Here is a 24,723-nt window from a genome sequence, read left to right on the forward strand (position 1 = left end):
TGTTTTTTGGAAGGGAAACTGGGAAAGGAGAAATTTACATGTAAATAAAGAAAATATCTAAAAAAAAAGTTTAAAAACAAAAATTAAAGAAAAAACAAACATAAAATAAAAAACAAAGACATCATGAAATTTATAGGCAAATGGATGGAACTTGAGAATGTCATGCTGAGTAAGGTGATGCAGACTCAGAATGATATATATGGTATGTGTTCATTTATAATTGTAGATAAGTCATAAAGTACACTATTACATAAAGGATAGCACACTTCAATCCAAAGAGCCAAAATAAGTGGGCAAGAAGGAGAGACCAAAGGAAGATGGGTGAATCTCATTTTAAACAGAAAAAAATAATCTAGGTAGATAGAAAGAGAGAACTGTGTGGGAGTAGGCGTGGGGAAGATGAAGATCAGTTGTGAGGGCTGTGGAGTTGGAGAGAACTTGGTGTTAGAATGGAAATCAGTGGATGAAATATCTCGGACTAGCTGAAGTCCTGGGATAAGAGGGGCTACTAGTTACTTTTATATCCAGCTACTTTGTGGATATTAGCCCAGAAGCTCAGAATACTCAAGATACAATCCACAAACCACATGAAACTCAAGAAGGAAGACCAGGGTGTGGATACTTCCATCCTTCTTAGAAGGGGGAAAATACCCATGGAAGGAGTTACGAAAACAAAGTGAAGAACAGAGACTGAAGGAATGACAATCCAGAGGCTGCCCAACCTGGGGATCCATCCCATAAACAGTCACCAAACCTAGATACTATTGGGAATGCCAACAAGTGCATGCTGACGGAGCCTGATATAGCTGTCTCCTGAGAGGTTCTGCCAGTGCCTGACAATTCAGAAGTGGATGCTCACAGCCATCCATTGGACCAAGCACAGGGTCCCCAATGAAGGAGCTAGAGAAAGGACTCAAGGAGCTGAAGGGATCTGCAGCCCCATAGGTGGAACAACAGTATGAACTAACCAGTACCCCCAGAGCTCCCAGGGACTAAACCACCAACCAAAGAGTATACATGGTGGGACTCATGGCTCCAGATGTATATGTAGCAGAGGATGGCCTAGTCGGTTATCAATGGGAGGAGCGACCCTTGGTCCTATGAAGGCTCAGTGCCCCAGTGTAGGGGAATGCCAGGTCCAGGAAGAAGGAGAGGGTAGGTTGGTGGGCAGGGGGAAGGGATACGGGATAGAGGGGTTTCATAAGGGAAATCAGGAAAGGAAAGAACATTTGAAGTGTAAATAAAATATCTAATAAAAAATAAGAGGGGCTACTATAAGTCTGTAGGAGTGGCCCTATCTGAAATTCTAACCAGTAGGGAATACTGAAACTAAACTGGCCACGTCCTGTAGTCAGGTAGGACTTCCAGTGGCAGGAGGGGGACAACAATCCAGCTACAAAACCTTCAACCCAAATTGTGTTCTACCTACAAGTTGGACACAGAGAAAAAATGAAGTAGAGGCTGAGAAACAGGCCAACCAACTAGCCCACCTTGAGATCCATTCTAAGGGAAATTGTCAACCCTGAACACTAATAATGATACGCTACTATGCATGCAAACAGAAAGATAGGACAACTGTTTCCTATCCACCCATCACTAGATGGAAACAGATGCAGAGGTCCATATCCTAACATCAGATGGAACTCAGGGAGTCTTGAGGAAGAGAGGAGGGCAGAATTGAGCAAGCAGAAGGGGTCAAAGACACCATAAGAAGACCAACAAAGTCAACTAACCTGGGCCCATGGGGGCTCACAGGGACTGAACCACCACTCAAAGAACAAGCAGGGGTTGGACCTAGCCCCCTGCAACATTTTAGCAAATGTGCATCTTGGTCTTCATGTGGTCCCCTAACAATTGGAGTGGGAGATGTCTCTGACTTTCTTGCCTGCCACTTGTTCCTGTGCCTCTACTTGGACTGCCTGGGTTGGATCTCAGAGGAATAGGAGTTCCTTAGTCCTGGGACTAGATGTAAAAAGGTGGGGTCAGATGCAAGGAGGCATTCCACTCTTTTAGTAGAAGTGGAGGAAATAATTGGGGGAGGTATTTGTAAGTGTAGGACTAGACGGAAAGAAGAGATAGGGGCTGTGATTGAAATATAATGTGAATAAAATAAATTTCGAAACAAAATAAAATACGTAAAATAAAAAAGGTTGAAAAAAATCTTTTTTGGACCAACAGCTTATGTAGTTTTTAATACATTTAATGTTGCATATCTCTGAGTTGATTCAATTGGACATGCTATAGTTTATCTTGAATATTGTCCAGTATCTTATTTGTTAAAGTCTGATATATGTACAGTTGCTCTGCTCAAAATTAATGAGACCTGCAGGTGATAGGGCCTATTGAGAGAAAATTTGTTCATTTTGAAGTTTTGAGTTTTTCTTCATGTCTCTCTGCTTCAAAGCTGCCATGATGTCAACAGGTTTAATGATATATACTCTTCCCTGAAGCAAATAATTCCAGAACAATGAAACCAGCATCCTTACATAGCCTTCATAACATCCTCAAATTCCTCTTTGTCAAGGTATTCCACTACCCCTATAGAGTGTCTGAGTCATCTTTTTCCCCTGGAGACTTCTGCATCCCACTAGAGAAAAGCTGCTTCTCACTGCATGTGTAAATAAACACTGTCATCTGTTGACATCAAACTATAGTTTCTTTCCTTTTGTTTCTTAAGATATTTAAAAATATTTAACAAGAAATAAAGCTCTTAAGCTCTTGCTCTCTTTCTTGTCTTTACTCTCACCTCTTGCTCCCTCTCTTCCCTTCCCTTCTCCCTTCTCTCCACGTGGCCATGGCCAGTCTCTACTTTTCTACCTTCTCTCTCTGTTTTCTACAATAAAGTTCTAAAACCATAAAAAAGAAATATGGACTATTTGGTAAAGATGGCACTACTGAGACTTAAGACATAGTGTTCAATTCATGATACATATATTGTAAGACAAGAGAATATACTTAGTAACTATTTTATGACCAGAACATGTTCTAATGGAATTTTACCATAAAAACAAACTAAGAAGTAATCAAAATGGACACCCAGACACATAAAACTACAGTAAAGTAAGTAAATAAGTAAGTAAATAGACAAATAAATATTTAAAAGGCCAGGGACTCTTTTTATATTCAAAACTTAATATACTAAAGGCTTCTAGAACTTTGATTCTGTGCTCATTGTAAAGTTGAATAAATTATTTATCATCTTAATGCTTAGCCTTCTAAAAATTGAACTTGTCTCTCTCAATATAAGTGACTCCTCCAATCACCTCTCATCCAGCCACATAGCCTAAAGCTTTCCAGCCCAATGGCTTGGCTTTGCTTCCCTTTACAAAGCTTCTCATTCCAATAGACACTTGTTAATTTGGCTATGTGCTCAGTGCAAGGCTTGCTCTTGGCCTCTCTTTTCTCATCTATCTCTTGGTTCCCTCTCTTTGCCCCACTTTCTGTGGCTTCCTCTACTTTCCTCCTACCTACACCTCCCTCATATCTAAAATAAAATCTTTGTCTTCAAATTTAACAAAGAACGGACATGTCTTATTGTCATTTATCTGGTGCTTTAAACATGAGAGAGGCATAGATGAACTCACTTCCAAGGTATTCATCTTCTGTATGGATTAACTATGGTTGCAATCTGTGGAAAGAGATTCCCTAAATTATGAAATTAAAAGTTTCAGCATAGTTCATATCATATCCTCCCAGCCTTTGGAGATTATGAGACATTACAGATTCTCCATTATGTGTTAAGTTTAAATTACTTTGTTAAGAGATATTACTTTAGCTGAGCATTCTATACTGTCATCCTTAATTTTCTTTCAGGTCCTACACCCAGGTTACACTTTCGACAAGTGAAACTGAGACAGAAGGTTACAACTCTGGTGATTTAGACCTGGGAAAAATACTCAACAAAGATATTGCATATTTTTAAAATGATTTTAATTAACTAGTTTTGTTCATTTTTGAATAGTTATTACCTAGGTCATTATGTCCACCTAGAAGAAGTATACAATGTTATGTCAGGCTTTATGGAAGTCCAGGACTTATTGATGTTTTCTCACATTGTGTTGACCACTTGAATTTGTTCTTTAGAGGCATGTTCAACCAAAAATAGAGGAGAAAATATGGTAAGTAATACATGGAGAAGTATACCTGTTTAGAAGTAATTCTTTGAGGAGATTCCAATGTCTGTTTTTAGGATACCAGCAGTCTAGTTCAGTAGTGTTACAAGCTGTAATGCACTGAGAAGTTCTCTGCCATGCCTCTCTCAATGTAATAAAGATCAGGAATACACAAAACCAGTAAAGCACTGCAGTGTGCAATAAAGCAAAGCTATGAAAGTGTGGCACCATCACTGTCTATTGAATCCTATTTATACTCTCTTCAAACATCCCATCTGCCTTTACAGCTCTAACCTCAGCAAAACACCATGTGAATCTGCATCACACAATACAGCCAGAAAGTTCCACTTCATATCCCCCTTTTTGTTTAAAATTTTCCTTTTTCCCTAACATTAACAATCTACATACAAGAAAATTAATTATAAGAACTATAAAACTAGAATTTACACCATATTTAAAATAAACAGATTGTGTACAATATAGTCTAACAAAACAATCATAAATTTTGATATAATAATTCAAACAAAACATTAAATTTCTATTAGTGTGCACTAACTCAAACAAAACATCCTTAAATTTCTATCAATACACAATAATTCAATTAAAAAAACCTTAAATTTCTATAAATATAGAATAAAAACAAATCCACCTTAAATTCTTTTCTGCATACAATAAAAACCAAACAACCTTAAAATTCTATAATGTATATCAATTTAAACATGCCACCATACATAAAAACAACCATACCATATCAGTAAAACAAACCCATTCACCCCAGTTTAAGGGACTAGCATGACATTATTCTTATAGTTGCTTCATGCTGAATTGGGGTGAAGAATTCTTATTTGGGACCAAGGAAAAATGTTAATCTGAAAAACAAAACAAAACAAAACAAGGCAAAAAAATAAAAAATAAAAAACACGAAAAACCTAGTTGTAGCATTTGATACCCTGAGGCAATAAATCTCCAACCCAAATATGCCCCAACAATGGAAACACAAGTCAATATGAATACAAGCTGTGCATCTAGATTGGGCAGATCTAACACTACACTACCATCTTCCCCATCTATGAGACCCCTTATCACTTGTGGTTTCTCCAGGCCATGTGCTTCTGCTCTGCTTTCCTTCCACCTTTTCCTCCATCATTCTCTCTCTCTCCTTCTCTCCCACAACCTTCAGCTCCACCTCCCCCTCCTTCGCTGCCCAATCACTGGCTCTCACCTTTATTTTATCAATTAAGGTGGGATGAAGGTTTACAGGGAATCACCTAAGTGCTGACTCATTCCTTTTTCACAGCCCCTTACAGGAGAATGGAATTAACATCAAATATAATTAGCCCCAGGGCTATCTGCAACATTGCCCAATCCCTGTTTTTATTAATTCTATGTGTTTTTTCAGTCCAATCTATGTGTTGTCGGTCCAACATCTGTGCAGTTTGCCAAGTCTATATGTTGGCTAGTCTCTGTGTGATCAATCCTTTGGGCTAGCCTTTTTGAAGCTGACAGGCATGCATATTTTGGAGAAATCAGTAACAGAAACAGAAATCAGTTTGTGAGAGTGAATCACACAAGTTTATTTGCTTTGTGAAGGCATGTAAGTTTCAGTTGATAAGAGGTTTTCCCTGGACAGATCTAACTTTTATAAGTTTTGTTGGTAACCATAGTTTCTCATTCCCTAAAGATTCATGAGCATAACCACATCCCCATTTTAAAAGTATTGAAAATTTCCATCCTAATGCCAACCAACACATCCTTATAGTATATTGATTAGCCCAGTTCTTCAGTTTTTTTGTTTTTGTTTTTTGTTTTTTTCAATAACCCAGTATTTCTCAGCTGCTGGTATTCCTTTTTCACCAACATGAAAAAAAAATAGAATTAACAAGGCATTATTTAATCTGCCCCTAGGGGTATTTACTCTCCCCTTCTGTTTAGTATGCATTTCCTTTAAGGTATTATTTGCTCTCCCTATAACTGCTTGTCCTGTGGGATCGTGTGGTATACCCTGACATGCTTTATATGAAACTATTCAAATAATTGTTTCATTTTATTAGATACATATCAAGAAGCATTATCAAATTTAATTTTTGTTGGTATTCCCCATAATTGTCATTATTTACAATAAGTGTGTAATAACCACAGTCAGACTTTTCAGAACTTAAAGCACTTGCCTATTGAAACTCCAAGAATGTGTCAAAGTTATGGTATATATACTATTGTTTTCCAAATTATAAGTGAAAAACATCCAACCATTAGATGTCCTTTCTTTTGGCATCCCTAGAGTTACTACTAACAGATAAGTGAATTTAGTTATATAGAAAACACTTAGCACATTTATTATTATTATTATTATTATTATTATTATTATTATCATTATTATTATTATTATTGTTGTTGTTGTTGTTGTTGTTGTTATTTTCTTTGGCTTGTTGCAAAGTGATGGGTGGGAATTTTTTTCTTTAAATTTTTCCCATTAACATGTTGCTTTTCATGAAATTTGAGGAACATTCCTTCATTGCTGGTAGGATTGCAAGCTGGTACAACCACTCTGGAAATCAGTTTGACGGTTCCTCCGGAAATTGGACATAGTTCTACCAGAGGACCCAGCTATACCACCCCTGGGCATATACCCAGAAGATGCTCCAACATGTAATAAGGGCACATGCTCCACCATGTTCATAGCAGCCTTATTTATAATAGCCAGAAACTGGAAACAACCCAGGTGTCACTCAACAGAGGAATAGATACAGAAATTGTGGTACATTTACACAATGGAGTACAACTCAGCTATTTAAAACAATGAATTTATGAAATTCTTAGGGAAATGGATGGATCTGGAGAATATCATCCTGAGTGAGGTAACCCAATCACAAAAGAACACCCATAGTATTCACTCTCTGATAAGTGATTATTAGCCCAGAAGTTCAGAATACATGAAGTACAATCTACAAACCACAAGAAACTCAAGAAGAAGGAAGACCAAAATGTGGACACTTTATTCCTTCTTAAAAGGGGGAACAAAATACCCACGGAAGTAGTTGCAGAGACTAACTATGGAGTACAGACTGAAGGAAGGACAATCCAGCCTGATATAGCTGTCTCCTGAGAGGCTCTGACAGTACCTGACTAACACAGATGTAGAGGCTCACAGCCATCCATTGAATTGAGTACAGGGTCCCCAATGAAGGAGTTAGAGAAAGGACTGAAGGAGCTGAAGGGTTTGTAGCCCCTTAGGATGAACAACAATATGAACTAGCTAGTACCTTGTTTCTTTTTTAAAAAAACCAATTATAGGGAATTCCATAGAATGGTAGAGTTTCTATATATTGAGACTCCGGCTGCTTCTTTACCAGTTGTTCAAGATTCTGGAATTTTTCTTTTGTTGTGAGCCACTGCTCTTGCCATGTAGGGTGGTTTAACAACCATTTAGGAGCAAGGGTGTTGATGTGTTGGCAGTATCCTCTTTTATAAGTTTAGCAGTTTAATCACTGTGATCAATTTTTTTTTGCCCCATGGGCACAGCTTGTGACTCTTCTCAATCACCCCATATCAATTCCTTTCCCAGAATCATCTACCATATCACACTTAATTTTGTCATTTGCTGTCCCTGAAATTACAGAAATGTTAATTTTTTATCATATCATTGTAAAAGATCCCTTCCCCATAAATTTATGCATATGTCAGGCTTAAAGCATTTCAACTTCCATCTTCGCCCTTGTGGTCCCACACAGTTAATTCATGGGACAATTTTCCTTATTACTGATAATTAACTAATTCCAATAAACTGTTCATAAATATTTTGAAGAACACAGTCTGGATTCCAAAACTTGTATGCCCCTGTAGAACTGGCAATCCTTTAATCAATGTTTGTCCTTTCTATAGAAGATAAATACCTTTACATTCAACATTTGCATTTTCAAAGGCTAATATTTCTATCAATTACTGTCTTATTTCAGGGTCTTATATGGCTATACTTACAGCTGAATTCAATCTCTGTAAGAAACTGGTGAATACTTCTACATAAATGATGTAGATTTTTCTCTGACTCCTCAATCATAACCAAGGCTCATAAAGCCATGACACAACATTGTTCAATTGTGCTATCATCAGATTAGATATGTTCTTGTAAATTAGCATAAGAACTTTCACCAAACAGTTGGTCTTTAGTAGCATTTAGTTCACATAGCTATATTCCATTGATCTAAATTTTGTGGTTCTGTGCCTTCTCCATTACATTAATCACTATAATTGTTGTCCATTTTATACAACAACTGACACTAATATCTTTCAATATTTGAGGATGACCTATTGTGCACAGCCATAGAATTTAACATTTCTTTAACAAGTGGAGCATGCAAGCCAAAATATAGAATTGAAGACCCAGAAATGAACTCACATACCTTGGTCACTTGATCTTTGACAAAGGAGCTAAAACCATCTACTGAGAAAAAGACAGCATTTTCAATAAATGGTGCCAGCTCAACTGGCGGTTAGCATGTAGAAGAATGCAAATTGATCCATTTATATCTCCTTGTACAAAGCTCAAGTCCAAGTGGATCAAGGACCTCCACATAAAACCAAATACTCTGAAACTAATAGAAAAGAAAGTGGGGAAGAGCCTCGAGTACACGGGCACAGGGGAAAATTTCCAGAACAGAACATCAATAGCTTATGCTCTAAGATCAAAAATTGACAAATGGGACCTCATAAAGTTACAAAGCTTCTGTAAGACAAAAGATATTGTCAATAGGACAAAATGGCAACCAACATATTAAGAAAAGATCTTTACCAATAGTATATCCAATAGAGGGCTAATATCCAAAATATACAAAGAACTCAAGAAGTTAAACTCCAGAGAACCAAATAAGCCTATTAAAAATTGGATACAGAGCTAAACAAAGAATTCTCAACTGAGGTATACTGAATGACTGAGAAGCACTTAAAGAAATGTTCAACATCCTTAGTCATCAAGGAAATGCAAATCAAAATGACTCTGAGATTCCACCTCATACAAGTCAGAATAGCTAATATCAAAAACTCAGGCGACAGCAGATGTTGGAGAGGTTGTGGAGAAAGAGGAACATTCATTCATTGCTGGTGGGTTTGCAGGCTGATACAACCACTCTGGAAATCAGTTTGGCAGTTCCTCAGGAAATTAGATTTAGTATTATCATAGCCTGTTTAAAATGATTTATCTAGCATTTCTATCGGACACCAAGTCAATTCCTTACTAGAATGACCACCATCATTAGAAGACATATGCTACATAAAAAAGGGAAAGCTGAAGATACTTGTGTAGGCACAAGCAAATGTTCCGACAGTGGACGTGGATGAGCACTATCCCGTTGTTTCTGTATCATCTCCTGCTCTTCTGAGCCTTTAGTTTCATGACGGTGACCTGGGTACTTGACAGTCAAAGTGTGTAGATCAGGGGAAGGGAGGCTGCTCACCTTCCACTCCAATTTACTTCCCCCTTTTCATCCTGCAGAACCCCTGTCTCAGACATCAAGCCTGAACCCTGTTGTTCTCCTCCTACAGGCTCTTTTTGCTTCCCAAGCACTTCTATTTGAAAACTCTTGTTTAGATGTAGTTCTTTGGGTACACCCCAATCTCCATTGTCAGGATACCTACAGTCCAGTTCAGTAGAGTAAGGATAACAAAGACAAATCAACAACAGGTTTATAATAAAGCAGAAAACAGGCAGGCCTCCACTGAATCGACATGAGTCAATAGCTATGACTAGGTCTAGCTGGAATGCTTTCAGAAGTCCTCTGCCATGCCTCTCAAAATAAAGTATAGATCAGCCAAGACATGAGGTCAACAAAGCATTTCACAGGTAGCTATGAAAGCACTTCACCCTCACTGTCTGTTGGGTCTTATTTAAATTCTCACCAAATATCACTTGTGCTCTCATGAGTCTTGCTTCAACAAAACATCACATGAGTCTGCCTCAGCAAAACACCACATGAGTCGGCCTCACATGACACAACTAGAAACTTTCACTTCACCTAATGACTAGCTGTAAGTCAAAGCTGCCTCCATTGGTTAATGGTATCAGGGCCTAAAGACTGGTTGTAAGAGATTTGTCATAGGAATAGATTCTAACGGCTGGTCAATCCTGGTAAGCAACATTGATATTGACACATAGAACATTTGGATTATACTTCCTCTCTAATTTATGTTCACCAGATATCTGATGGTGTGGAATATATTAGCCTATGGTATATGTTGTTAGGTCAAAAGTGAGAAGCCCAAAATGGCAGTGCTAGGGACAATGTACTAAACATAAAATCTCAGACAAGGTAAAGAGAAGGCCTGTTGTTGGGTAAACAGAAGTCCAAATTCAGCATTCCTCAAGAGCCTCACAAGTTTCTGTTTACAAATAAAACCAATATAATAAGGTAGGTATCTGTTTATCATGACCTTGCATAATACATCCACAAAGGTCAAAGGATATCTTCTTTTAAGGACATCTAGCTCTAGTCAACTAAACAGTTATTTTACCTTAAAGACTGCCATATTACTGACTGCCATATAATATCTAGTTGCTTTTTTGATATTTTACTTTTCTCATTCCCCTGTGTGATAGCCATGGAATTTTAATTCCCCAAAACCCTTTCTTTCTACCCATGGATGAGTGTAATTCAGTAGTTTTACTACACTCCTGCTTACATATATAAATTAATAATATATTTTATTCATGGCATTAGGTAGACCCCAACATGTGTTGTCTGCTTTTTCCTTATTTTCTGAGAGCATGGAGTAACTTCTCACAGATAATTGCATATATTTAGAACAGGGCCAATAGACTTTCTACTGTTCATTTTATAAACAGATGGGAGAAAAAATTATATTTATTACTTTTTCCTGTAAAAGTGCATCTTCAATAGGATGGGTTCATGTTCCATTAATATTATCTGACAAGGGTAAGATCATCAGAATTAACAAAATCTATTATTTTAAAAAGCAATACAACAAAAGAGAAAGTCAAAAAGTGAAAATTCTCCAAACTGGGCATTTACAGGAAAAGGTACAAAAATTTTTGTTTCACCAGAGGTTAATGTTGAATGTGACATCATTATCTGAACATTTTACCATAAAATGGTATGGAAAATATTAAAAACATAGAACAAGTCACTGACATACCTAACTTTTTTTCTCTCCTGCATTTCAGACTCTAGACTCAGTTTAGCTTTCATATAATATTTGATCAGAGTTCTTAGCACAAATTACTGTATTCAGTATCACATGTTCCTATTGTATCATCATTCAAAGATATCTCAATTTTAACATTTCCTATCACATTTGTATATATATATATGTGTGTGTGTGTGTGTCTTTATCTCCATCTGTATATATGTTCATGTGTATGCATGTTTATGTGTATATATTATTGTGTACATATGTATATAGTCCTGCTATTTGGTCTCCATAAAATTTACTCTCTACAATTTTATGAACAAATATAGTTATTATAGATTTCCCCCTTGTCCAATCAATAAGTGTCTGATTCTTCTCCATGTCAGTAAACTAAAAATCAACCTGTTGGCTATTCACACATAGAATTATAATTTAGGACATCCCAAAAAAGAACTGAAATATACAGTGGAAGATAATTTTCATTAAGTCTCCATCATTAAACTGTACATTCTAAAAAGTAAATTACCAGACTGAGGTGTTAAACATAGAGATTTCGAAAGCCTCTCACATCTGTAAATCCACTACCTAGTAAACTGAGGCAAAAGATCTCAAGTTTGAAAATGGCCCCTTATATGTAATGAGATGCTAATGAGGTAGTAGGATGTGACAAGGAGGCAAAGAGACAAAAGAGAACATTTTATTAGAAGAGAGATGAATTACAGTTGACTAGCATTCAGAAACTCAAATGACCATTTGAATCTGACTAGAAAATGCCATCTTTTTGACATTAGTTATTGAAGAAAGCATATTCATGGAAGAGAAATTAAAAGACAAAATTTCTTTTCACTGATATCAACTGAAAAAAATAGAAATTGTATCACATACTTATATGGAAAACTTGACTATCTAACAAATACATTAATCATTCAATAAAATTGCACATATCAAACCTCATACTGCTTTATTTAATTAAAAGTATGTGTATTAGTTTTGTAATAGCTCTACAATGTAAAGATCATAACAGTAAAATTAAGCTTGTTCCTGAGATAGAAGAGTTAAACCTTTCTCAATATATTCACTTTTGCCATTTCACTTCTAAATTATTACTAAGAGATCCTTAGGGATCTGAATAGTTTGAAGCTCTGTGAATTGAGCCTCAAAATCTCATAAATATCCACTTTCTGTTCCAGCTCTAGCTTAACATTTCTGATCCACAATACATTATATTTATGTTTCCTTCTCCTAACATATTCATCAGCCACGTTGGAAGTGTCATGATTTACTGTTTTCCTACCAGTCCTGAACATAGAAACTGGGTCATCATCACACACCTGGCAAGAGTAAAAGAGTGTATGATTCACTTCTGGTCATTGTCAGATGGAAATAATTTACAGCCTAGTAAGTATTAATCTATGCAAGACAAAGAGAGACAGGGTTCTTGCATTGTTGGTACCAGAAAGATAAAAGTATATGTTGTGGATTAATCAGTGGGGTAAATAAATCAATAAGCATAATTTTATCACAAAGTGCTATGAAATTTATGTTAGTAGCTATGATTACTAAGTTTATTAGTTAATATAAAAATAATCAAATACTCTTTAGTTTTCTACCTTTGTAGATTCTAACTTTAGTAAAATTTTTTCAACCAGAACAGGAAATTGATGCCACTCTAATATGTCTGCTATTGATAAAAATATCAAACACTTGATAATTAAAATAAAGGTGAAGATAATCATACAAAACAAATATCAAGAAACAGTGAATTGTTAGAGGGAATGGAAGAGATGACTCAGTAGTGAGATGTTTGCTGTGCACAATGAGTTCCTGAGTTCAGCTATCAGCTGTGATACCAAAAAGGTGTATATATTGATGTGTATCTGTAACCTTAGGACTAGGTGAATTGAGATAGGCAGATCTTGGGGTTTGGCTAGCAAGCCAACGTAACTCAGGTAAGGTCCAGAATCCATGAGAGACTCTCTCTCTCAAAACAAAATAGAATGAAGTATACAAAAAGTTGATCTCTGACCTACAAAATTTTTCATATGCATATTAAAATCACCATTAATTGAGTATACTGTGAAATTTCTTACTATATCTCAAATTTCTGCTTATAGCATATGAATTGGAGGAAACTGATAAAGATGTCTGTATAGACCTTAATTTTAATTGTGTAAACTAATTTAATCCAATAATCTAAGTATTTATTAGCTAGAATTTTAGTTTTAATCAAAGTGATTAAATAAAATGTGACTTTTCATCTCATGTTATGGGTAACCAGTGTGACATCAGGCAAATCATTATTTTGATTAAACTTTGTTTTTCCATCTAACCTTATTCCAGATGTTATAACTATGAATATATTTGAAAATCATGATAACTAGCTTGTGACTTGAACAAATGACAGATGGAATTAAGTGCAGTTATATGCTAAAATGGAAAGTACTATTGCATTCAGCAAAATATTGTTATTTGATACCACAATTTGCCCCCTTTTTCACTCATTTTGTTCCATTTGCTCCTGACAGTTTTGTTTCATTATTGTTATTTGTATTGTTCTTATATTTAAGACTTTACATCTAATCTTGTTCTGAATACATTGCAAGCAAGCTTCCAATGGCTGAGCAAAGTCCACTTTATTTTTGTTCTTATAAAAGCATATTTTCTTACATGTATTCCTTTGCTTTTGTTGACTTTTTTGAGAACAGGATTCACTTCACCACCAAGGTTGGCCTTGAGGTCCTGATTCCCTGATTCTATTTCGTAGAATCTCATTCCTTTATAACCACACCTGTCATAAATTTTGTTAATAATGATAGCTATAATACTGACAGAATACACAAATTTACAAAGCAATGTGAAACTTTTAGTGATATATAACCTCTTAACCTCTAAAGAGAATGAAATGTATTAAATAGATTTAGACTTCAACTACACAAATATTTAACATTCTGGGGTTTACAAACTGATTGAAAGAAAAGAGAAGAAAAAAAGTCCACGAAAGCTAAGTTTTAAGATTTGTCCTTTTACTTACTTCAACATCCTATCAATGAGGTATATAGAAAGTCATCTTCATCAATGGAGTCATCTGTACCCTCTATGTTAGAATGCAAAAATTATACTATAAAAATTTCAACAAACACATAATAGACAGATAACATTGTTTATGTAAATTTCATTTCAGCAACCTTTGCTTCAAACTATGTTTGAAGATAATTTTTATCTAAAACTATTGAATGTAATCAAAGGGTTTCATGTCCTGTTATTATTCAGTAGATTTAATCAGCATACGTATGGAATTACTGATGCCTGAGATTTTCTGTTCATTCTTACTTGAATTTTTATCAAAATTAAATATTTTGGAAACTTGTAATGAGTATTCGACATTAATTGTACATATTATTGAGTTTCACTGAGACATTAAATCAAATCATGTCTTTACATTTTAGAAGAAATGAATACTCACAGTTTTCAAATTAAGGTAGCTGATTTTAGAGGAAATAAATTGTCCTTAGAAAAAATGATTTAATTGAAAGCATCTTAGGATGTCATAAGATAGCAGAGCTAAGTTTCAAGATAAAGCTTTGGCTCCAGTGTGATCCTATGTTCTTAGATTATACATGAGTGGATTGAATTTCAGTGAAATGGGGAGAAAAAGAGAATAAAAACCTATCCTGAAAGCTTTTATTAAAGATATAGCTAAGAAATATTACCATATTGTTACAAATAACAAAGGAATAGCATGTGAACTCAGCCTTACTTTTTCACTAGTTCTCATGTAGCATTTACAGAATATCATGGGACACAGACTTGCATAGATGGAGCTACATAGTTAATATACATATCTAGCATGTACAAAGATATGAGGTCTTAGTTTGTCAATACCAAATAAAAGATGAAGGAAGGAAAGAAAGAAACAAATAAACAAAGAAAGTAACAAAGAAACAAAGAGGGGGAACTGACCAATATAGAGAGTGACAATTAGAAAAGCATATTGAAAAAAGAAAGGGAAAAGAAAAGAGTGAAATATTGCAGCTAAGTATGGTACCATATGCCTATCTGTATTACAAGGACTTGGGATACTGAGGGAGGATTGCAAGCTAAATGGTAATGGGGAGTAATAAAAACAAACACCGTACTTTCTCCTCTTGTAACTCTATATGTAAATGCAGAAAGAAGATTGTGAGCTAGGGGTCAGCAGAAAGTGTGGGCAGGAAGGAATGGGGAGGCAGTTGAGAGTGGATCTGTGAAAACTATAATATATACTTTGGAATGTTATAATGAAACTTATTTTACCAACCAAAAAGAGAAAGAAAATTGTTTAGCCATTTACTTTATCAATTAATAACACCTTCAGAATCAATTGTATAGAATAATTTTTATAGTCGATAAAATAATATTTATCAATCATTTAAGACAATGTTAAATAATTATACATTCATGTACATTTGAACACACTCTTATCTGATAATTCCATATGTGTGCAGAAGCTAGCTCTCAGCTGAATATGAGTTACAAAATCAAAAAGTGGAAAAATAAAGAAGCTATATTAAACATGTAGAACATATATTTCAATTGATGGTCAACAATTGATAGACAAGAATCTAAGTTTTATTTTTAATAAAATTTTTGAGTACATGTTTGATTTTTGTGTATGAGACAGTTGTGTGTAGGTACCCAAGGAAGCCAGAGTAGGTTGTAGGTTCCTCCTGTGTTTGAGTTACAGACTATTGTGAACCACCTGACAAGGGTACTGGGAAGAAAATTTGGGTCACTGGTAGAGAAGAAAGTGCTTTAGCTGCTAAGCAAACTTTCCACAGCAGGTTTTAGCCCGTGTATTCAGAATATAAACACAAGGATATAAGCTAAGTGTGCTCTTTTTTTTTTTTTGTATTTTTTTTCTTTATTTATATGCGAATTTCTCCATTCCCAGTTTCCCCTCCAAAAAACAAACAAAAACAAACAAAAACAAACCCCTGTTGCCTCCCCCCTCCCCATGCCTGCCACCCCGCCCATTCTCCACTAGGTTCTTTCACTAGATTTTTCCAATGGAAAAAGATGAAAAAGGAACTTTCTTTATCACATGTGGTTTTACTGGTTAGGGGAAATTTTATTGTGTTCATGTATTAATTGTTTGAAAATATTTTTTTCTCAAATATATTTTGCCTAGACTTTCAAAAGATGATAGATGTAGATCAAGTTTATCTCAGATTTCATTTAAGAAAATGTTATAAGAGTTTGCCACAACTGGGAATTATAACTAAAATTTCAATGTATATGAGTTAGTCTGTTTTGCATTATTATCAAAATGCCCAAGACAGGTAAGTTTTTATTTTGAGATGTTTATGAACCTCACAGTTTATAGTCCTCGATTTTAAACCATGTAGCACTCACTTGGATGATTTTCTACTTATGTATGGCAGAAATGAAAATGTATTGAAGAGGAAGTCATAATATATTATAAAAGGAAACCAGAGTGGTGGGGGTCTATTAATACCTTACCAAAACCTAACTGAATTGGTGGACTTCCCCTGACATGGCTTCTTTCTTTTTACTTTTCTCTTCTTTCCTCTCCTTTCCTTTCCTTTTCTTTCCCTTCCTTTCCTTTTCTTTCCTTTCCTTTTCTCTCCTTTTCTTTTCTTTTCTTTTCTACAATGTCCTGTCCTGTACTTTTTCATTTCATTTCTTTTCTTTTCCTTTTCCTTCCTTCTTTTGTCTTCCTTTTCATGCCCTTTGCTTCACTTCTGTTCTCTCAGATCTTATAATTTCTTCTTCAGTACCTTTGCTCCTTTCTTCCTAGCTGCATTTCTTCTATCCTTTATCCTTCCTTTCTTTCATATTTTCCTCTTTATCCTCCATTCTTTACCCACTTTATGTTGGGATGCAATTTAGGTTTTTACCTTGACTAGACAGGGTCAACATCACTGACCTCCATTAAAATCATGGATTATGTGTCTTTTTTTTTTTTTTATATTATTTCTTTTTTTTTTTTGATATTTTCTTTATTTACATGTAAATTTCTCCATTCCCGGTTTCCCCTCCAAAAAACAAAGAAACAAACAAAAACAAATCCCTGTTGCCTCCCACCTCCCCATGCCTGTCACCCCGCCCTCTCCTACTTTCTGGCCCTGGCATTCCCCTACACTGGGGCACAGAACCTTCACAAGGCCGAGGCCCTCTCCTCCTATTGCTGATCGAACCTGCAATCCTCTACTATACACATGCTGCCAGAACAATCAGACCCCTCCATGTGCAGTCCTTGGTTGGTGGTTGAGACCCTGGGAGCTCTGAGGGATTATGTGTCTTAAATGTGTAAAATAAGTACCAAACAGAAGACAAAGTTGGTAGCCCATGTACCTTATTTGCAATAAATAAACTATGTCTAAATCTTAAAAGTCAGCATGTATGAATTATTTCTTATGAATAGCTGGATTACAAAAATACAGGGATGTAGCAAGTTGCTTCTATAGTGCTTAATTCATTACAAAGGCTTTTTTTTTCTATCAAAAGTTATTCTAGCCACATGGATCAATATAATTTAACAAGTAACTTGGAATTCCTTCTCCTTGGACTCTCAGAAGACCCTGAACTGCAACCCATCTTATTTGCACTATTCCTGCTCATATACCTGCTCACTGTGCTTGGAAATGTGCTCATCATCCTGGCCATCAGCTATGATTCCCACCTTCACAACCCAATGTACTTCTTTCTCTTCAATCTTTCATTGTCTGACATATGCTTCAGCAGCACCACAGTCCCCAAAATGCTTATAAATATGCAGACCCATAACAAATCCATAACTTTTGCAACATGCATAATTCAGGTGTCTTTCTTCTTTCTTTTTGGGTGTATGGACAGCCTACTACTGACTGTGATGGCCTATGACCGATGGGTAGCCATCTGTCACCCTCTATACTACCAAGTAATTCTGAATCCTCGTCTGTGTAGATGGTTGGTCATAGTGTCATTTTGTATCAGTCTCATAGATTCACAGGTACACTGCTTGATGGTGTCACAGCTAACATTTTGCACTAACATGGAAATCCCTCATTTCTTTTGTGATGTTCCAGAGCTTCTAAAACTTGCCTGTTCTGATACCTCTATCAATAACATAGTCATGGTTCTTGTCAGTATCATTGTTGGTTTCCTCCCTGCCTCAGGAATCTTTTACTCCTACTATAAAATTATTTCCTCCATTGTTAAAGTCCCTTCATTGTTAGGGAAATATAAAGCTTTCTCTACCTGTGGATCTCACCTGTCAGTTGTTTGCTTATTTTATGGAACAGGTCTTGGTGTATACCTTAGCTCAACTATTTCTAGTTCAACCAGGGGAAGTATGGTAGCTTCAGTAATGTATACCATGGTGGTTCCCATGATGAACCCCTTCATCTACAGCCTGAGAAACAGGGATATCAAGAAGGCCCTCCAGAAACTTTTCAGTCAAATAATATCTTACCCACCTATATACTCCCATAATATATAGTATCTTAAATTGTGGGTCACATAACTGAGAATAGTATAGTGAAAATGTAATGACTATATAAATTTCTGAATATAAAATGATCAAAAAGTAGTGCATACATGTAGTGAATCTAGGTGTATCTTGCTGTGCCTGTCCATGTTTCATGCTATAGCCTTACTGTGGCCTGGTTTCTGAACATATAACTTTAAAACTTGACACAGCACATGTTTTTATATGATGAAATACCAAGGAATACTTCCAGAAATATTTTAGACCAGATTATTTTTCACTGTTAAAACTTACCATGCTTTTACCACATGCACAAATGAAAACATAATTGTTTAATTACATGAAGTAAAGATTTTCTAGTTTCCTACCAGTTTATTTGCATATAAATATGAAATTAATATAATTTGAGTTTTATGCAGAGTGTTTAATTTTTAACAATTGATATTTGTGTTGTTGTCTTGGGTTTCATAGAGCAGCCACTTGCAGTATAAATTTTCCTGGGAAGGGACCTTCATTCCCTTTTGATTATGTGAGTGCTGCTGATGTCAGATGTATAATGAGCAAAAAAGTTCTCTCATTTTTTGTAGGTTTTAACTTCCTTCAATTTTTACCTTTGGTTTGCAGAAACATTTTAATTTTATGGAGTCTCATTTGAAATGTCATTATTTTCTGACTTAACAGGATTCTTATTCAGAAAGTTACCAACAAGCCTAGGAGGATCTTTCTCTTCTATTGAAAACTTTTTCCAAACAATATGCTTGATCATGTTTCCCTTGCCAAATTGTTCAATATCCTCTATACTTCCCTGTCCATCTAATTTTATATTCTTTATTTAAAACTATCTTTTAAAACAAACAAAAAAACCAAATAAATGCAGTATATTTTTAAAATCTGCAAAAGCACAAAGATAAAACTAAATTTATTAAATCAAAAAATGTATAAAAATATCAAAAAAAAGCATTGTGAGAGATTAGTCTAGTAAAATACTATTTGTTTCACTTTATGTTGGCCAACTACTCTTGGGCAGAGATCCTAGCCTAAAGTCTGACTGACATATACATTTTAAAGCTACTCTTTCCTTATTTTCTTTCTGAGGCTGTACCTTAGTTACATTCTGATTTTTGTGAAGGAACCCTTGACTCTTGATCATGACACTATGACCAAGGCAAATGTTATGAATGAAAACAGTTAATTAGGTGTTCTCCTATAGTTTCATAAGACTAGCCTATGATCATCATGACAAGAAGCGGTCAGTTATAGATGGATACATAACTGAGAGTCTTGCTTGTAAAGCAGTAAGCAGAGAGTGCAAGAAAGAGAGAAAGAAAGACAGAGACACACACAGAGAGAGGAGAGAGAGAGAAAGAGAGAGAGAGAGAGAGAGAGAGAGAGAGAGCGAGAGAGAAGAACAGAAGTAGATAAAGAGAGAAAATCTCAAAACTTTGCACCAGTGATATACTCCCTCCAACGAGACCTCATCTACCACTAAAAAGCTACTCTGGTAGTTGCTCAACTCCATAGTACCTGATGATAAGCTATTCTGATTCAACAGTTTATTTGTAACCACAATTTATTTGTAATTTGTATATAGGAAATCTACTGATTTTCGTGAGTTATTTTTGTCATGTTACTTTTCTGAAAGTGTTGAACAGCTACAGAAGTTTCCTGGTAGAGACTTTAAGCTGATTTATGTCTATAATTATGTTATCTTCAAATAAAATTATTTTACCTGTTTCTATATTGCTTGTATCTCATAGACCTCTTTCCGTTATCTTAGTGATCTCTCTAAAATTCAGGTATTACATCAAATAGGCATGGAGAGAGAGGGCATCCTTATCTTATTCCTAATTTGGTGGAATGCATTCAGTTTCTCTCCCTTTATGCTGATTTTTGCTATGGTCTTAGTCTAATTGCATTTTTATGCAGAAAAAATGACCCTTGTATTCTTGGACTCTCCAAAATATTTATCATGAAAGGATGACGGATATTGTCAGTCCTTTTACATTTAATGAAATAGTCATGGGTTTATCTTTCTGTCTGATCAGGGGTGGAGGTCAATTATCAATTTATGTATGTTCAAACATTCTTGAATCATTTTTTGTTTGCAGACTTAGATCCATTTGCTCCTGAAATTTTCATTTTCTTGTTGTTATATTTGTTGTTGTTATTTACAGGATTTAATATCTAATTTATTCTACATAAATTCTTGGTAAGCCTTCAATGGTTAAATTTCACCACTAACAAAGGTTACATTATTTTTTTCCTTATAAGAGTAGGAATTTATTTTTAATTTTATTTTTAAATTATTTCATTTTATTATCATTATTTAATTTTATTTTTGTATATATGCTTTATTTGGGGGTATAAAACAATTGTGTGTAGGTACACAAGTAGGCCAGAATAGGGAATAGGTTTCCATAGTGTTTGAGTTGCAGCCTGTTGTGAGCTGCCTGATAAAGGTGTTAAGAACAAAACTTGGGTCTCCTGGAAGAGAAGGAAGAGCTTTTAGCTGCTGAGCCAACTCTTCACAGCTCGTTTTACCCTGTGTATTCAAAATATAAACCCAAGGAAGTTTATATTTAGTACATTTTTAAAAGATAAAATATACTAACTTATTCACAGTGTTCTTTTATTAGAATGACTTTTCCTCCAAGGAACATAGAAGGAATGTGGAGTTTTTATTTGAAAATACTTTCTCATCTCTACTATATTTTTGGCTAGATGTTCTAAACACAACATGTGTAAAAACATTAATTGTCACAGAGGGCACTGAAGTTGTTAGAATTTGCTACAACTGAAATTTTTCATTAAATGTACATTGTCTATAATTAGAATGTTTTGCATTATTCTCAAAATACCCAAGACAGTTGGGATTTTTTTTATTGCCAAAGAAGTTTGTGTAGGCTACAGTTTTATAGTGTTTAGATTCAAACCACACAGCTCTGGCTTTGATGGTGTTCTCTTGGTGAACTGCAGAAATGAGAAGCTGTTGGAGAGGAAGAATGAAGAGTAATCCAAAGAGGCAGGAGAGCCTTGCTCTTGGCCATGGATGTATCTTCATTGGTGAACTTCCAAGAAGACTCATTTTCCTTATCTTCTTTTTTTTCTTTTCTTTTCTTTCCTTTTCCTCTCTTTCTTTCATTTGAATTCATTTCCCTCCTTCCTTTCCTAGTTCTTCTTTCTTTTCTTTTCTGTCTTTTTTTCTCTTTCTTTCTTCTTTCTCTACCCTCTTTCCTGTTGGAATTGTATTTAGGTTCTTACTTTTAATAAATAAAGGGAGTAACATTGATCTACATGAAAATTACGGATTCTACTTCTTAAATAATCAAAGTAACTACCAAACAGAAGACAAAGCTCCTAACACATGAAACTTTTTTCTGAATAAATAAATTTTGTATACACCACGAGAGTTCTCATGAATGAATGACGTTTTTCATTAATTACTTGATTACAAAAATACAGACATGTAGCCAGTTACCTCTATAGTGCTTAATCTGATAAAGAGCCTTTTGATGTTGCTGTTATTGTTGTTTTCAAAAGATATTCTTACACAGTGGAACCAAATAATTTAACAAGTACCTTGGAATTCCTTCTCCTTGGACTTTCAGAGGACCCTGAACTGCAACCCATTTTATTGGTACTATTCCTGCTCATATACCTGCCCACTGTACTTGAAAATGTGCTCATCCTCTTGGCTATCAGTTCTGATTCCCACCTCCACAGTCATATGTATTACTTCCTCTTCAGTCTTTCATTGTCTAACATGTGCTTCAGCAGCACCATCATCCCCAAAATGCTGATAAACATGCAGACTCATAACAAATCCATAACTCATAGTGCGTGCCTAACTCAGGTGTCTTTTTATTTTCTTTTTGGTTGTAGGGACAGCCTACTGCTGACTGTGATGGTCTATGACCAATGAATGGGTGGCCATTTGACACCCTCTACACTACCAAGTCGTTCTGAACCCTCGCCTATGTAGACTATGTGCACTAACATGGAAATGCCTAATTTTTTCTGTGTTGTTCCTGAGCTTCTAAAACTTTCCTATTCTGACACTTCTATCAGTAACTCATCCAGGTTTTATTTTAAGCATAATTTTTTGTTTTCTCCCTATCTCAGGAATCTTTTATTCCTACCATAAAATTCTTTCCTCCATTAATATTCCATCTTTGTTAGGGAGATATAAAACCTTTGGATCTCACTTGTCAGTTGTTGGCTTGTTTTATTGAATAGGTATAGGTGTTTACCTTAGTTAATCTATTTCTAGTTCAATCAAGGAAATTATGCTGGCTTCTGTAGTATATACCATGGTAGTGCCCATGATGAACCCCTTCATCTACAGCCTGAGAAACAGGGACACGAAAAAAGCCCTCCAGAAAATTTTCTGTCAAATAACATAACTTACCTACTGTATAATCCTTTAAACTATAGTTTCTTAATTTGTGAGTCACATAACTGTGAGTGGTATTTTGAAATTTGTAGCAACTATAAAATTTTTGAATATAATATGTTGAAAATTAATGCTTATGTGGAGTGACTCTAGAAGTATCTTGCTGTACATGCCCAAGTTACATGTTGTAGCCTCACATTGACCTGCTTTCTGAATATATAACACTAAAAATTGCCACTGAATATATTTTTATACAATGAAACACTGAGAAATCCAGCCAGAAATATTTTGGATTCAATTAGATATCATTTTTTGTATTGTTATGATTTTATCATATGTATAAATGGAAACATGTTGGTTTAATCACAGATAGTAACAATTTTTAATATTTTCATAACACAATTCATTAGCATATAAATATGAAATCATTGATTATTGTGCAAGAAATTCACTTTTAAAAATTATTGCTGTTTTTCTGATATCAGTTTAATAGAGCAGGTATTTATAGTACATATTTTCTTGGGAAGGGAGACTCATTCTTTTTTTAACTATGTGGCTACTGATAACAGTTCCATGCTGTAGTATTTTTCTCAAACTCAAGAACATATAGACAAATATAATGGGATTCAATAGCTAAAAGATGTCATTTCATAAATTGTTGCGCATTCTTCCTTAATATTACATTAAAATTTTTAGATATTTGAATTTTTTCTATACCTGAGAAGTTGATACATGTATACAATGAATTATAAACATATAAATCCCTCATTTTCACTTTACCTCTAACAACTCTCCATATATCCTTCATTATATGTTCTTCACCCAGTTTTCAGTTTCAATTCTGTTAGCAGATTACACTATGTATTTATGTAACTTATACTCCCCTTCAGTGATAACTATTAATTTAAAATATTGAACAAGTTTTTAAAAAAATGTCAAAGTTACACATTATGACACATAATACATTCAGTAATGATTCTTTTCTTTATAAAAATTTTTAAAACCTTCATCTAAATAAGAATGCATATTTTCTCATATCTTTAATAAATGATAAACTTTTATGCATGATGAAGAATTTTTTATTGTTTTGTTCTTGTACTAGTTTACATTGTACTTGATATTGGATTATATAATGACATTTTTATCCAAAACTGTTGGATACTTTGACAACATTTCTCCTAAACTTTACTATCATTTCCAAATTTCCTATTATCTGCCCAGTATATCTTTTTGATTCCCTATAAAGTAACATTATTTTTAGAGATAATAAGATATTCCACATTCTATATATTACACATTTTTATCTACTCATTGGTTGTTGTTGATCTATGTTGGTTTCATATTTTATATTTTATAAACAGCCCTCAAAACAATTTTGTGCAAATATCTTCATGATATATTAGGCTGTATTATTCTGAATAAATGTCCAGGAATGATATAGTTAAAATATCTGATACATTTATTTGTTTGAGAGTTCTTTTTTTTTAAAGATTTATTTTATTTATTTATGTGTATGAGTACACTGTAGCTGTACAGATGGCCATGAGTCATCATGTGTGTGGCTGCTGGGAATTGAACTCAGGACCTCTGCCAACCCACTTGCTCAGGTGTAA

At 34.8% G+C, this 24,723-nt stretch overlaps 1 protein-coding gene and 1 pseudogene across 1 annotated transcript; both read left to right on the forward strand.

Annotated features, from left to right (window-relative positions):
• Positions 1-12,443: 12,443 nt before the first annotated feature.
• Positions 12,444-18,761, forward strand: LOC116072409 (putative gustatory receptor clone PTE01). Its single transcript, XM_031343841.1, has 2 exons — positions 12,444-12,647; positions 17,757-18,761. The coding sequence occupies exon 2, from the start codon at positions 17,770-17,772 to the stop codon at positions 18,727-18,729; it is 960 nt and encodes a 319-aa protein (XP_031199701.1). The 5' UTR covers positions 12,444-12,647; positions 17,757-17,769; the 3' UTR covers positions 18,730-18,761.
• A 1,192-nt stretch (positions 18,762-19,953) lies between these two features.
• Positions 19,954-23,120, forward strand: LOC116072710 (annotated as a pseudogene).
• Positions 23,121-24,723: the final 1,603 nt, after the last annotated feature.

This window comes from Mastomys coucha, unplaced genomic scaffold, assembly GCF_008632895.1.
Source record: "Mastomys coucha isolate ucsf_1 unplaced genomic scaffold, UCSF_Mcou_1 pScaffold23, whole genome shotgun sequence".
Lineage (NCBI taxonomy): Eukaryota > Metazoa > Chordata > Mammalia > Rodentia > Muridae > Mastomys > Mastomys coucha.

Coding starts and splice junctions, on each gene's coding strand:
- LOC116072409 (XM_031343841.1), top strand. CDS start 17,770: ATGGATCAATATAATTTAACAAGTAACTTGGAATTCCTTCTCCTTGGA.